Source organism: Elgaria multicarinata, chromosome 8 (assembly GCF_023053635.1).
Source record: "Elgaria multicarinata webbii isolate HBS135686 ecotype San Diego chromosome 8, rElgMul1.1.pri, whole genome shotgun sequence".
Classification (NCBI taxonomy): Eukaryota; Metazoa; Chordata; class Lepidosauria; order Squamata; family Anguidae; genus Elgaria; species Elgaria multicarinata.
This window is the reverse complement of record NC_086178.1, coordinates 18,359,732-18,374,386: the sequence shown is the minus strand read 5'-3', so window position 1 is coordinate 18,374,386 and position 14,655 is coordinate 18,359,732. Positions and strand designations below refer to the sequence as shown.

Genomic DNA, 14,655 nt, shown 5'->3' with positions numbered 1-14,655 from the left:
TTTTTACCAACCAGAAATAAAAAAGTTATGTTTTTGATCAAGAAGTATAAATATAATTTTATTTTATTTTGTTAAAAAAATATCCATATATTTGTCTCCTGCCTTATCCTTCATTTAAGGCAGCTTTTATGTGCTGCATATCAATGTGAATACATATAAAAGATGGGCAGTGGTACATTTAGGCTGCATTTACTGCCCTGGGAGTAAGTCCCATTGAACACAATGGGCCTTTTTTATGTCTAGATATATATAGGATTGCACTGTTAGAAGTTCAGGCACTCATCACAATTGCCCATTAGCCCTAGTACAACCATAGAACAAAAAACTTTAAATTTCTTACCTTACGCAGATTTGTTGGACTCAATCCCAATCCCCAAGCCTTCAGAGTTGCATATCTGTGCCATTGCAAACAAAACCTTAGGACAGATGATATAATATATTTTACAATTCAGCAATAGTTGTGCATTCCTGCCTTTCCTTAAAAAATTTTTGGAGGGAGAGAAAACTTTATACGACACTGATTAAAATCTGGTAGGGCTAATAGGGGACAGGTTCAATTATGTTGGAGCAGACAGCAGCCACTAACCACCACCAGCCCATGCCTGGCCTAAATGCAAAATTTAAGGTTTAAGAGAGGGGCCATAGCTCAGTGGTGGAGCACCTCCTTAGTATGTAGAAGGTCCAAGCCTCAATCCCTGACATCTCCAGGTAGGGGTGAGAAATTCCTGCCTGAAACCCTGCAGAGCTGTGAGTCAGTGTCAACAATACTGGACTAGATGGACCAATGATCTGACTCAGTATAGGGTGACCATATGAAAAAGAGGACAGGGCTCCTGTATCTTTAACAGTTATATTGAAAAGAGAATTTCAGCAGGGGTCATTCGTATATATGGGGAACATGGGGATATTTCCTCTTCACCACACCAGTTAAAGCTGCAGGTGCCCTGCCCTCTTTTAAATCTGGTCACTCTAGTATAGCTCCTGCAGCTTTAACTGTTCTGATGAAGAGGAAATTTCACCAGGTTCTCCATATATACAAAGGACACCTGCTGAAATTCCCTTTTCTATGCAACTGTTAAAGATACAGGAGCCCTGTCCTCCTTTTCACATGGTCACCCTAACTCAGTAAAATGTAACTTCCTAAGTTCCTATAAGATTACTTGGTGCAGTGTTTGGTTTCATGGCATGGGAAATCACTTTTACTATGGAACAAACATTAGTATGTGTGGGTGGTGTGGTGGTATTGTTTTTCTGAATGTGCATATTCCTACAATATTATTATAGCAGTGGGATTTCTCCAAAATCTAACTTTTAATGGCAATTAAGTGTAAAATCAAACTATAAATTGGCTGCTGTACTTCAGTAGTACCCTGGTGAGATTCGTACAGGGGATAATGTATGATACATTATGTGTTCACATGTATTTATATACATACACATGCAGCCATTTCAGTGTATACTAACAAAGGAACAATGCTCTTCCTTGCTACTAAAATGGAGTCAAGGTCTGTTAACCAATTCACGATGCAGTCCTATACTCACTTACCTGGGAATAAGGCCCACTGTGGGACTTACTCCTTAGTAAATATGTATAGGGTTGTGCCATAAGGCCGCTTTGGGGGAGTTAACTGATAGTCAAGTTAGTCAATCAACTGATTACTTGAGTAATAGGCAGAGCAGTCATGCAGGTCAGTTATTGCTGGAGGGCAGGGGAGGGATTTGCTCGCTGCTTGATTAAATTTAAATTGGGTGTGTTTGAATTGAAGGATGTGCCAATTCACAAGGCATATAAATAAATAAATGTGGATATTATCAAAAGCCCATGCCAATACCTTTGTCAAGGTACTGAATAAAGTATGAGAGTGTTGTGTACAACCCTCCCAACCTGCCCAATCACTGAGGTCATCTGAGGGCATGCTCCTAGTGGTTCCACATAGATCCATCCTCTGATTGGAGCCCACCAGGGGAAGAGCCTTCAGCATGGTGGCCCCCCTCCTATGGGATTCCCTGCCTCTGGAGGTCAGGCAGGCGCCAACTTTATATTCCTTTCAGCACCTCCTGAAAACATCATTTTTCCAGGAAGCCTTTCCTTAATGACCAGCCATGGTTCACTTTACATTTTGCTTCTTTTAAAATCTCTTTTAAAGTGTTTTATTCTGTTTTTATTTTATTTTATCTTGTACACCACTCTGAAATTTTCAATGGGGAGCAGTATATAAATATTGTAAATAAATAAATAAAATAAATAAATTTAACAGGCAAACCCAGAAGGCCTCAGTGTTAGCCACCCATGTGGGAGGAGTAGAAGGGAATGCTTTCCATTTGGGGCAGAAGCCACCAACAGCTTAATGAGAGGCCCGGACAATCTATTGCTTCTATGACTGTACCAGTTGCATTTGTTCAGTTAAGTTGTTTCACCTCCTCTCCAAGTCAAAGAGTTTCGCTCTACGTTTCTGTAAATTATAATAAATAACTGTGGAGCTTGAAGACATCAGGATCATGCTGTTGTGCCACATACACAAAAGAAAGAACAGGCATGCTTGGAAAATAAAGCTCCCTGACATCGTTAGCAAGAAAGGCTAGCTTTAATGTTTTCTTTCTTTTTATTCACCATTATAAAGCCACACCAATGCCAAAACTCTCAGCCTCACTGAATGAAATGTTCCCACCACTATAAAAACTGCCTCGTCACTGATTAATCAACCAAGCTTTAGTTGATTAATCTAGCAATCATTAAACATCTGGTGCATGCTGCTGTTCTCCATATACAAAAGAAGGAACATGAATGTTGGTAAAATAAAGCTTTCCTTCATTGTTAGGGAGAAATACACGATTTAAGTTTTTTTTTTATTCCTCATTGTAATGACACACCAGCACCAAAATAACCTTTAAAACTAATCGAGTCTAACTCTTAGCCTCACTGAATAAAACGTTCCCACAATTGTTAAAACTGACCTCTCACTGATTAATCACCTGGGCTTTAGTTGATTAATCTACCGATCATTAAACCTATTAAAATGTGCAGCCCTGATTAATACTGTAACCACTGTACGATAGCGCATTGATGTAGCCTGTTACTGAAAAACAGATTGAGGATCTGAGCCTGTATTCGAAGCTGACCAGATTGCTGACAAGATGGGAATTGCAAGTGGCAATATCTAATTGAAATGAACTCCCCTAGCATTACTGTTCCCTCTGTGTATCCTTTAAAAGATGGCTTGTTCAGTGTAGCAAACAAAAATGCCATACGGTATGCCTGATAAAATCTGACAGCATTACCGTAATCAGCAGGCTGAGTAGCAAATGCAGGAGAAAATGGCTTGAAAAAGGAGCTAAATGTGTTGGCAAATTAATTAATGTTAACGACCCAGCTTCTTGCCACTGAAATTTCTTAGTGTGTGTTGAATTTTCATACAATATAATTTATTACATTTCTATATTGCCCCATAGCTGAAGCTCTCTGGGCGGTTTACAAAAGATTAAAATGTTAATCATGAAAAATCGATATGCAAAATTTAAAACCATAAAAATGCAAAACAGGCAACATACAAAGACAACATACATTTAAAAATAGCTTTGAGGTCTCAGCCAAACCTAAAGATAGATCTGGGATCGATTAAAAACTCAACATATGCTGTTAAATGCCTGGGAGAATAGAAAAGTCTTGACCTGGTCCTGAAAATATAACAATTTTGGTTCCAGGCAGGCCTCATTGGGAGCCTCCATAATTATCACTCCATAATTGGGGGACACCACTGAAAAGGCTCTCTCTTTTGTTGGAGTCCTCCAAGCTTCTCTATATGAATAGCTTAGGCCAAGATATGAGGGATGGGTGAATCAGCAGATCTTGAGCTCACCAACATTCTTCAAATTTCAAAGTTCTCAAGACTCAGTCTGACTTGAGTCTTTATGAGATTGCAAGTTTTGGTGTGTGTCTCTGTGTGTGTTCTTTTCACATGAAAATCTAAGCATATTTTTATTTGTATTTTTCCAGATGTACTCATCAACTGTGCATATTTTTTTCTAAATGTGTGCATTCTTCTATTGCTTAAAACATATTTGTGCACATTTAAAAAATGTATGCATGTTTCCGTGTGCATTTTTTCAAATGTACACATGCTGTTTTTGCTCTGCGGATCACATTGCAAGCTCAGAAATAAATGGACATAGAGTACAGATGGCATCTGCATCCATGGTTGGTCCGAGAGTGCAAACTGGGTAAAATCCTGATGAAAAACAAACAAACTAATTTCTCATGCAACCCTACAAGATGTTAACTCAAGCCAATGCCTTCATCTCTTCTGGTAACTCTGCCTGCTTCTGTCTGTTGGGTCTGCAGTTCCTTAGATGAGGGTGCTTGCCACTTTCTAAACCATGGAACACCACTTTGGATGAGGCAAATAAATTCCAATAAGGAAACTTCAGCCAGGTTTAAAGGCCTGCTTCCAGATGTGTTCAAGGTGTGCAGTGCAATCCTATGCAAGTGTACTCAGAAATTAGCCCTACTGAGTTCAATAGGATTGACTCTTGAGTAAGAGTTTATAGCAATGCAGCCTAAATTGCAAAAAGAAAACAAAAAACTAGGGATGTGCTCCGCTTCTAATCGGACCGGCGAATTAGAAGCGGAGCGGGGTGCTTCGCCTCTCCTTAAGGCGGAGGCGAAGAGGATTGGGGGGCCAGCGGAGCGTGGCGAAGAGGATCGAGGTGAAGGCGGATCCTTCGCCTCGATCCAGAGCTCCGCCGGAAAGGTAAGTGGGGTTTACCGGGCCCTGCTGCTGTCGCTGTCGCCCATGCGGTGACAGCGGCAGGGCCCGGTAAACCCCCCCTCTCCCTTACCTGCCTCCATCCGCGGTCCCTCGGCTTCTTCAATTGAGCCCGCGGTTCAACCAGGAAGTCTAGGCTGCACTTGCGGCCCAGACTTCCTGGTTGAACCGTGGGCTCAATTGAAGAAGCCGACGGTCCGCGGACGGAGGCAGGTAAGGCCCCCCTCCCCCTTGGTCCCTTATCGGGCTCTGCCGCCATGGCCGCACGGGCGGCGACAGCAGCAGGGCCCAGTAACCCCCCCGCCCTCCTCTCCCGGCCTTACCTGGTGCCACTCCCCTCCACTGCGGAGCTCCAGTTCGGAGCCGGAGCTCCGCGGCGAAGAGGAGCGGAGTATGGGCGGAGCGGGCAGATCTGAAATTTTCTGATCGGCCTGCAGGGCGGAGTGGGGGATCCGTGCACACCCCTACAAAAAACACCTAAATTTTAAGAGCATTCACCTGCCCACCACCACCACTACCACCAGAAGGGAGACATGAGAAAAACATATTGGGCTAAATTAGGGGTTGGCAATGTGGTGTCCACAGGAGCATTGGCGCCTGCCATACCCCCTTGTGCTCCCCTCTACTCAACCCTACCTTTCCCACCTTCCTTGCTTTGGATTCCCTTCACCCCCCACATGCTTCTGCTACCTACTCCTACTTACTCTCAAAATACTTGAACCCAGAGTCATCCGAAGAAGTTGATTGTTGGGAGATTCAGGGCAGATAAAAGGAAGTACTTCTTCCCATAGCACAAAATTAAACTATGGCAATCACTAACGCAAGATTTAGTGATGGCTACTAATTTGGATAGCTTTAAAGGGGGGTTGTGGAAATTTCTGGAGGAGAAGGCGAACAAGGGCTATTAGCCTTGATGGCGATGTGCTACCTCCAGTATTTGAGTCAGTAAGCCTATATGCCCCAGTTGCTGGGGAACATAGGTGGGAGAGTACAGTTGCACCAAGTCCTGCTTTGTTGGTCCTTGACCAACAGCTGGTGGGCTGCTGTATGAACAGAGTGCTAGACTAGATGGACCCTCGGTCTGATCCAGCATGGTGCTTCTTACGTTCTTACTTCAAATTACCTCCCAACTACCCAACTGCTACTCATGCCACTGCCACCACCACTTCTGCCTACCTCTCAATTGAACTTGCCATTGTCTACTTCATCTCCAAGCGATGGTCTCCTACTGTCCCAATATGCTTGATGTTGGTGGAAATTTGCCCTGAGCTTCATTCTACTACATAAGAACATCAGAAGAGCCCTGCTGGATCAGACCAAGGGTCCATCTAGTCCAGCACTCTGTTTGCACAGTGGCCAACCAGCCATCGGCCAGGGACCCACAAGGCAGGATGTGGTGCAACATGTCCTACCACCACTACTAGTTGCCTCCAAATCATGCTCTACCCCATCCCAAGTGAGTAGGGATGGACAAACTCACTCCTGCCCGTGCCGCTTGCTGGACCCCCTTTGGATGTATGGCCCTGTTCACCATGCAAATTAGACCATTTAAGCGTGTAATTTTGTGTAAATGGGCCTCTTGGTGGCGACCATTTGTGCAAAATGGCTCTTTACAGCTCTTTGCAGCTCGGTGGACCAGCGGGGACTGCCATGCTTGCTCGACTTGGTGCGTGCTGAGTCAAGAAAGCACAACGTCCACGACTCCAGTCCAGGGGGCTGAACTGGCTTGAAATTGCCAACCCTTGAGACCCAACTGGACACCCATGACATCCCTCTCATCTTTAAACCATACTTGTTGTTGATGTTGCTGGATCGAGGACATTGAGCATCTAGTTCCTTTAGTTTAGGGTGACCATATGAAAAGGAGGACAGGGCTCCTGTATCTTTAACAGTTGCAAAGCAAAGGAAATTTCAGCAGGTGTCATTTGTATATATGGAGAACCTGGTGAAATTTCTTCTTCATCACAACAGTTAAAGCTGCAGGTGCCCTGCCCTCTTTTAAATCTGGTCACTCTAGTATAGCTCCTGCAGCTTTAACTGTTGTGATGAAGAGGGAATTTCACCAGGTGTGATATGCATACAAATGACACCTGCTGAAATTCCTTTTTCTATGCAGCTGTTAAAGATACAGGAGCCCTGTCCTCCTTTTCATATGGTCATCCTACTTTAGTTCTGACCCCCTTAATATAGTTACACATTTTGACTACTGACGCTAACCTTGAATCTAATGTTGTGTGTTTCAGAGACACAACTTCAGCTGTCTCGGGCAAGAGAAATGCATGGAATCCAATGTCAGTTCTGTACAAATGCAAGGCGATTCTGACTATTTCATCAACCATCTCGGGGTCCCAGCTCTGCAATTTTCATACCAGGATTCGACAGCATTAGAGGTAATTGCAAATGAAATCACCCAGTTAGGATTGGCTAATCAGAAAGCAAAAAAATAAATAAAATCAGGTTTCACTCAGCAAATTCTCCTACCTCAGGTCGATGGCTGTCAAAAGCTGCTGGCTCATTTGTTTGTTTCTGTTGAAAGATACGGATGTTTCTGCCGTGTATTTGGTCTCATCAATTCCTCAAAGTGCATGTCATGTTCTGCTGAAAAGGAAAATGTATGCTGTCTCCTGCATTTTCATGCAGACAATCGTAACAAGGAAATTGCTGCAGTAGGATTAACATCAAAACATAATTGTAATATTCACAGCAACATGGGATGTGCAAAGTGGATTTTTGCTCTTTTACTTTGAAGGATGGTTTGTGTGTTGTCTCTGAAATTAAATGCAAAGGATTACAAATATACAAAGGGTGCCCTGCCTAGGAGGAAAAATAGGGAATTTTTAGAAGGGGGAAAGAGAGAAAAGAAAGAAACCTTCTTTCTAGTGGTATTTTTGCATCCCAGTTTAAACACTTTAAAGGGGTTTTCTTTATTTTGTTTGCTTCTTTGAAAGGTCTTTTCTACTTTACTTCTGTTTCTAAGAGCTATTGAAAACATGGAATTAGGGGGTCTGTGATTTGATTCCCTAAACGTTAAAAACAGAAGAAGTTAATAGCAACCATCTCTGTGTGTGAACCGGATTGGGGCCATGGCACTGGGAGAGGGTTAATGCTTTTTTTTGACCCCAACTTAAACTGTAATGAATCAGGAGTGAAAAGGACACAGAGTAAATGGACCCAACACAATTTTCTTTCAAAACACATGGATGCTGTTGTATGTAGAGCTTTATTGGTGGTGGTGGGTACTTTGCAATCCCTATTTAGGATTTGTAGCTTTGTTGTTGATATTTTTTAAAAGGGAGAAACAGGTTCTCCATTTAAAAAAGGGAGTTGCAGACGACACAGCCCAGTGTTAGAGGAAAATCTGCAAGTTTCTTCTTACAACCCCCTGAAGAAGGCCTTTTGAAAAGACAGGCCAAAATGCATTGGGCTTTATATCAATAAATCCTTTGCATCCTGAGAACCTGTTTTCCCCTTCTTTTCATCTGACTTGGATGCTTTCCTCTTTTGGTTTTTGGTTATTTATTTATTTATTTATTTAAAAAAGCACCCAGGTCTCATGGGGTAAATTTTCAAGTGAAGTCTCAAAATGTTTCACATTTACTTTACTATAAGGTATGTGTTAGTTAAAGTGCAGAATGCAGACAAGATGTGATCCTTTCACAGAAAGCAATGCGCACACTCTCTCTCACACACACACATTTATGTGTCACTTAATCAGTATGGCTGTTGCCAGATCCATAGAGTAAGGGCCATTCGACAGTGGTAGAGCACATATTTTGCATGCAAAATTTATGTGAATTTTTAACAAAATTAAAAACCATAAAAGATTATGATGATGATGGGACATACACAAGCACATACTTCAAAAGCCTCAGTTTGAAATATCACAACATTTTAAATGAAAAAAGGAAAATAGCATAAATTACACATAAACATCAGTGAAGGCAGACCAAATGTCTGAACATAAGTCCATTCCTTAATGGCACCTGTATATGACTCTTTCAAATGTTGCTAATGTTGTTAAATCTTCAATCCATTGCATTATAGGCAGTGTGGTTTTATCTTTCCAAAGTTGTAGAATCAGTCTTTCAGCGGTCAAAAGGGCATGAAAAAATCCATTTATGTGGATGGTCTAATTTTGCAAGAAGCTGGTGTGTAATTTAAGCTGACATGTACATCCAAAAATATTAAAGAGCTTTCTAATACAAAATTTATGCATTTGATAATTTCCTCCCAAAAGGAGATGTCTGTTGGACATTTCCAGAACATACAGACAAAAGAAGCATTAGTTGTAGGACACCTCCAACAATTAATCGATTTGGACAAACCTTTATTAAACAGATGCTGGGGCATCCAATAGACCCAAAACAAGAATTCTTGATGGATAAGATGTAACCGGAGATCCATTGATATATCAGATACCAATGCCAAAACAGTGGTCCATTGATTCGATAAAATAGGACATTCCAAATCCCTGTTCCATTCCTGCTAAAGCTTCATTGTATCACATTTATTCACTGATAATAAGGATTTATAAACATGAATCGTGTCAATTTACCTGGGCTGTAGCTAGACCTAAGGTTTATCCCAGGATCACCCTGGGTTCATCCCTGCCTGAGTGCTGGATGCCCTGTGTGGCACTTAGACGAACAGGTTTGACCCCAGGACAATCCTGGGATAAACCTTAGGTCTAGCTACGGCCCTCGTCAGCCTCAATAAGTGCTTCCAATAGCAAGGGAGATTCTGAAGCAGTAAAAGCTGCAGAGCCAAATAAAAGTCACACAGAGGAGGGCCAGGATCTCTTCTTGATCATCCCAGAATGCAGGACATGAAATAATGGGCTCAAGTTACAGGAAGCCAGATTCTGGCTGGACATCAGGAAAAACTTCCTGACTGTTAGAGCAGTACGACAATAGAATCAGTTACCTAGGAAGGCTGTGGGCTCTCCCACACTAGAGGCCTTCAAGAGGCAGCTGGACAACCATCTGTCAGGTATGCTTTAAGGTGGATTCCTGCATTGAGCAGGGGGTTGGACTTGATGGCCTTATAGGCCCCTTCCAACTCTACTATTCTATGATTCTAGATTCTAACAAGTGTTGTCGTTGCAAATACTGCCATTCAGCTGTGGCAGGTAATTTAAATTTATCTTGCAAAGCTGAAAATAACAAAAACTCATCATCTGCTCCCAAAAATTGATCCACAAAAAGGTTTTGTTTCCTATTTTTAAATCTGTATTTCCCCATATAGTAAGTTTAGCATGAGAAAATGGGTCAAACTGGAATTGGTGTGACATTATGTGCCACACATCTCTAACTGCTAAGACTGTAGGAGGAGCACTTTCCACCATAATATGCCAAGAACTTAATGCCATCCATTTGGAAAGAGGCTCAAGACAGGATGATTCCAAAACTGACCAAGGTGGAAAATCAAATACAAGCAGAAAGATCAAAACTTGGTGCTGGTGAGCAAATAAGCCTGATGGTAGGTAGCAAGCTCTGGGAAGCCAACCCCACAATCTTTAATTGGAAGTTGCATCCTTTTCAGGGATATTCTTGGTGGAGAGGAACCCCAAAAGAATTTATAAAACAAAGTATTAAGTTTTGGAAAATATTGTCTAGGTATAAGTAAAGGGATTCCATGCATAACATAAACAATTCAAGGTATAGTATTCATCTTAAGTGTATTAACCTTGCCCCATCTATCAATATATTGTGAAATATTAATCAACTTATTTAGATTTAACTTAATCATTTGAGATATGTCTCTGGGAATGATTATTCCTAAATAAGTGATGGAATCAGGGCACTGATGAAATTGTCAGTTAGCTAATACACTAGAATGTATCTTATCTTCAGTCATCACTAAAAGTATTAGTTTCATAAAGGCCGGAACCAACTGGAGTTTTGAAATGGACAATAAAAGATCATCTGCATACAGAATAATTTTAAATTCTAAGTCAGCGTGTATAAAATTGTGAACACTGCTGCTTTGCCTAATGACACATGCCAGGGTTTCCAAGCATACATCAAACATCAATGGAGAAAGTGGGCATCCCTTTCTGGTACCCTAACCTGGGTAGGGATGGAGGAGTCAGTGAGGCTTGAGATCCTCAAAGTTCACTGAGCTCCACCATGAAACTTAGTCTGCCTCCATCCTAAATGTGAGCACTTTTTGGTTTGTGCATTTAAGTGCACATCTTTTAAAAGTGTTTGTACAAATGTGTACTTTCCTCCATTGATAAAAGCAAGAAAATGCAGTTTCCTCCCCTCTCCAATGCACATTGTCAAAGTGTGCATTTCTGTGATGAATGCATTTTGCAAATGGAATTGCAAGCTCGAGAATTTGCAACCTTTGTCTGAATAATGCCCTTGTTTTCCCATCCAAGGGTACAAATATGGAAAGTTCTGATATTAAATGAGCTGAGATTAAATTCTTGTATATTCCTAGTCCCATGTTCAGTCTCTGGTATCTCTAGGTAGATAGGGATGTATGAGAACTTTGTTTTTACTTGCAAGACATGTGAGCATGCCCTGTTTGCATCTTTGAATATGACCATAAGCAGGAACACATGTCCTTCAAAACTGTTCATAAATGGCAAAACATGTGCTCACATTTGCATTTGCACAAATTTCCTAAATTTCTGCAAATTTTCTAAATTTACACAAATGTCATAATTTGCACATTTTCCCCATAGACTGAATCAGCCCCACATTAGACTTAGGAGCTAATGCAGGAAATTCACATAAATTTAGAAAACATGTACAAATTAAACAGAGGCAAGTTGCCCAAATTTCACCTTTGATCATTGCTACATTTGTGCAGTTTTTCTCTTTGCACAGAATGAACAGCAATCATAAATGAGCATGGGAATCGGGCATGAGACAACTGGTGAGCTAATGTTCGGGGAACCATGACAATCTTGAACATCATTCCTTTGCTCAGTCCTACAAGTAGGACTGGCAAGACCCAAGTTTGAAATCTTGGAGAGCCACTGCCAGGCAGTGCAGGTAATAATGAGTAGATGGACCAATGACCCAACTCAGCATAAGGTAGCGTTCTGTGTAATTATATATAATAGCTATGCCAATAACTTCCCCAAGTGGTTCTTCCGACGGTGTGTTTGGCCTACCACTGAAATTTCACTGTGGCCTGCTCCTTCCCAGGCCTCCACTGTGCAGATTACTCATAAACAGTGAAGCTGCTTTGACCCTCTTTGTGAGGGTCTCTGATTTACTGCTATAGTCCAGGGATACCTTTGCAGCATGCTACCAACACGATGGGCGCCTAGGCTGACAACAGTTACCCAGAGGACCTTTTCTTCTGTCGCCCCCAAATTATGGAACGGCCTGCTGGAGGAGATTCATAAAAATAACTCTCTCTGTGATTTTAAGACAGCTTTGAAGACTAGCCTTTTCTGGCAGGCCTACCCAGATCAATGTAAATTCAAGAATTTTTAAGATGTTTTTATTCTTGTACTAATGTTCCTCGCTTCGATCCAAAGGGAGAGGTGGGTAAGAAATGAATAATTATATTATTATTATTATTATTATTATTATTATTATTATTATTATTGTCTGCATCTGCTCCCACCCATGTGAGGATGAAAGCTGAACACTCATGAATGTAGGGTGATATGCCCATAATTTTAAACTTATTTTCTGTCATTGTCCTTTTTGAGATGTTATCTTTTTGCATGTGGTTTCATTATCCACCTAAACGAAAAGCTCGAATTGAATAGTGGGAGATTGGAACCCGTTGTGTGTTGGCATCTGCACTACTAATTTGCCAATAATTAAATTTCACAAATGCAGAGCAATCTCTGGATTTGCCAAATGCTGGAGTGATTCTCTCTCTCTCTCTCTCTCTCTCTCTCTCTCTCTCTCTCTCTCTCTCTCTCTCTCTCTCTCTTTCTCTTCCCCATCCCAACTTTATAAGAAATGGTTGAGTTAATTGAAACGTCTGTACTTGGCATCCTTTATTTTTAGCAAGCAGTTGTTGTTGTTTTCAATTTGTAAAACACTGTTGCACCTATTAGGAAAATCATTCTGTTTCAGATTAAATACAAGGCAGAGGTTGTCGTAAAAGAAACGGAAAAGCAGATGTTCTCTGATTAAGAGTGCAATGTTTATGACAGGCTTGTGGTCCAATGCTCATTTCTTCTGTCAATGAACAGCTGCTCTATGTAACTTCTGTTCCAGAGGTGTGTATTCACTGATCTATAGGGCATGTGTAGGAATCTGCAGGCTTCAGATACATCAAAAGAAGAGCTGCATCTTTCCCCCATCATCTATTTCTGTTATTTCAATTTATTGTATCATTTAGATTTCATTGTCGTCATTGTATTTATATGGCACTTTTCCATGGTAGAACTGTGCCAAAAGTGGCATACAGCAATATCATTAAAATACCACATCTATATCTAGAGAGAGAGAGAGAGAGATAGTGATATATAAAATATCCATATGACTGAGAATTACAAGTCACAACAAAATTTAAGTAATCACAAAAAATAGGCCAAAGATTTCACAGTAAATATACACTAAAATTAAACAATCCACCAATAATAAAAGTGAAATACAAAGCAATGCCAATAGAAATAAAAAATAATGTATCTGATCATAAGCTAAAGGTTACCCTGGCCACAAAGCCACGTTGTCAGCAGCAGAAGCAGCCTTTCTTGCTGGGGTAGGGATGTGGTGGAGACATCTGTTTCAGGGGTAGAGTTGAACTGGCCCATTCAGACTTCATTTCAGTTCCCACTGCGACGCTCAAGTTGCTTGATAGTGAGTCAGGGCAATTTATATGTTTTCTAGGAATTTTGTTCATGTTTGGGGAAGATTCTGCAATTTGCACAAATCCCTGAGAAATGTGTGCAAATTACTGCTAAATACGTGACGTATGTGAAATATGTGTGCTAAATAGGTGAGAGACTTGACCTTGGGGGAGCAAGGGGTGGCAACAGAAAGCTCTGGTGTGGGCTGGTCCATGAAGTCACGAAGAGTCGGAAGCGACTGAACGAAAAAACAGCAATGTGCAAAATAGGTGAATTATGGCCACATTTGCGTAATTTGCACAAATCTGGCCCATTGGGTGCATTGCTCAGTCATTTGTGCAAATTGCAGAACCATTCCCCAAAACATGTAAAAAAAAGTCCCTAGAGTTGGGAAACAGCCCACAGCTTGGATTCTAGGTGCACAGTAAATCATATACACCACAGAACTCCATTGAGCCAAACAAACGGATTTCCCAGCAACGGACATCCCTAAGCTGGAGTCAGTTAGGGTCCCACACTCCCAGGCCAGGTGGAAAAGAGCCAGCTAGAGGAACAGGGTCCAGGTCTTGCAGAACTCATGGCTGGACATCTCCAACTATTTATAACCTTTTCTAAATGTGGGAACTCTGGGCAAATAACAAGCTTGATATAAAAGCAACACTAACATTAAATAGAACAGATGAAGCAAGCAACTGTGTCCTTTCACAATATCTTTTGTAACATATTCTGCTAAATGAATCCTAATGATGTTCAAGAGCAGTCCTTTCACTTTCATCTCATCCAATTGAGAGACTGCTGGAGGTGCATCTTATGACAGGGACGGCACTTGGAACCAAAATATGTGATGGCCACTCACATCACCGGTCTCAGAGAGAGAGAGAGAGGGGGGGAGGCTTGCCAAGATTGGTTGTTTCTCGTGACAGCTAGCTTTGATGTGAAGACTGAGAGCATCGGAGTTAGACCAGGAAGACCTTAGTTCAAATCCATGCTCATTCACAATGCTTACTGGGTGATTTTGCAGACAACTTGCTAGCTCTTACCCTAAATTACTTCACAGGGTTAGGGTTGTTGTGCAGATAAATGTATACCTTTTTGAGCTCCTTGAAGGAAGGATGTGATAAA

At 41.4% G+C, this 14,655-nt stretch overlaps 1 protein-coding gene across 1 annotated transcript in view; it reads left to right on the top strand.

Annotated features, from left to right (window-relative positions):
- The window catches only part of NAALADL2 (N-acetylated alpha-linked acidic dipeptidase like 2), a 762,753-nt gene that overhangs the window by 591,294 nt on the left and 156,804 nt on the right, over positions 1-14,655 (top strand). The window contains exon 10 of the mRNA XM_063131966.1: positions 7,007-7,153. Within this exon, the coding sequence (XP_062988036.1) occupies positions 7,007-7,153 (147 nt within the window). The remainder of the gene's footprint in view (positions 1-7,006; positions 7,154-14,655) is intronic.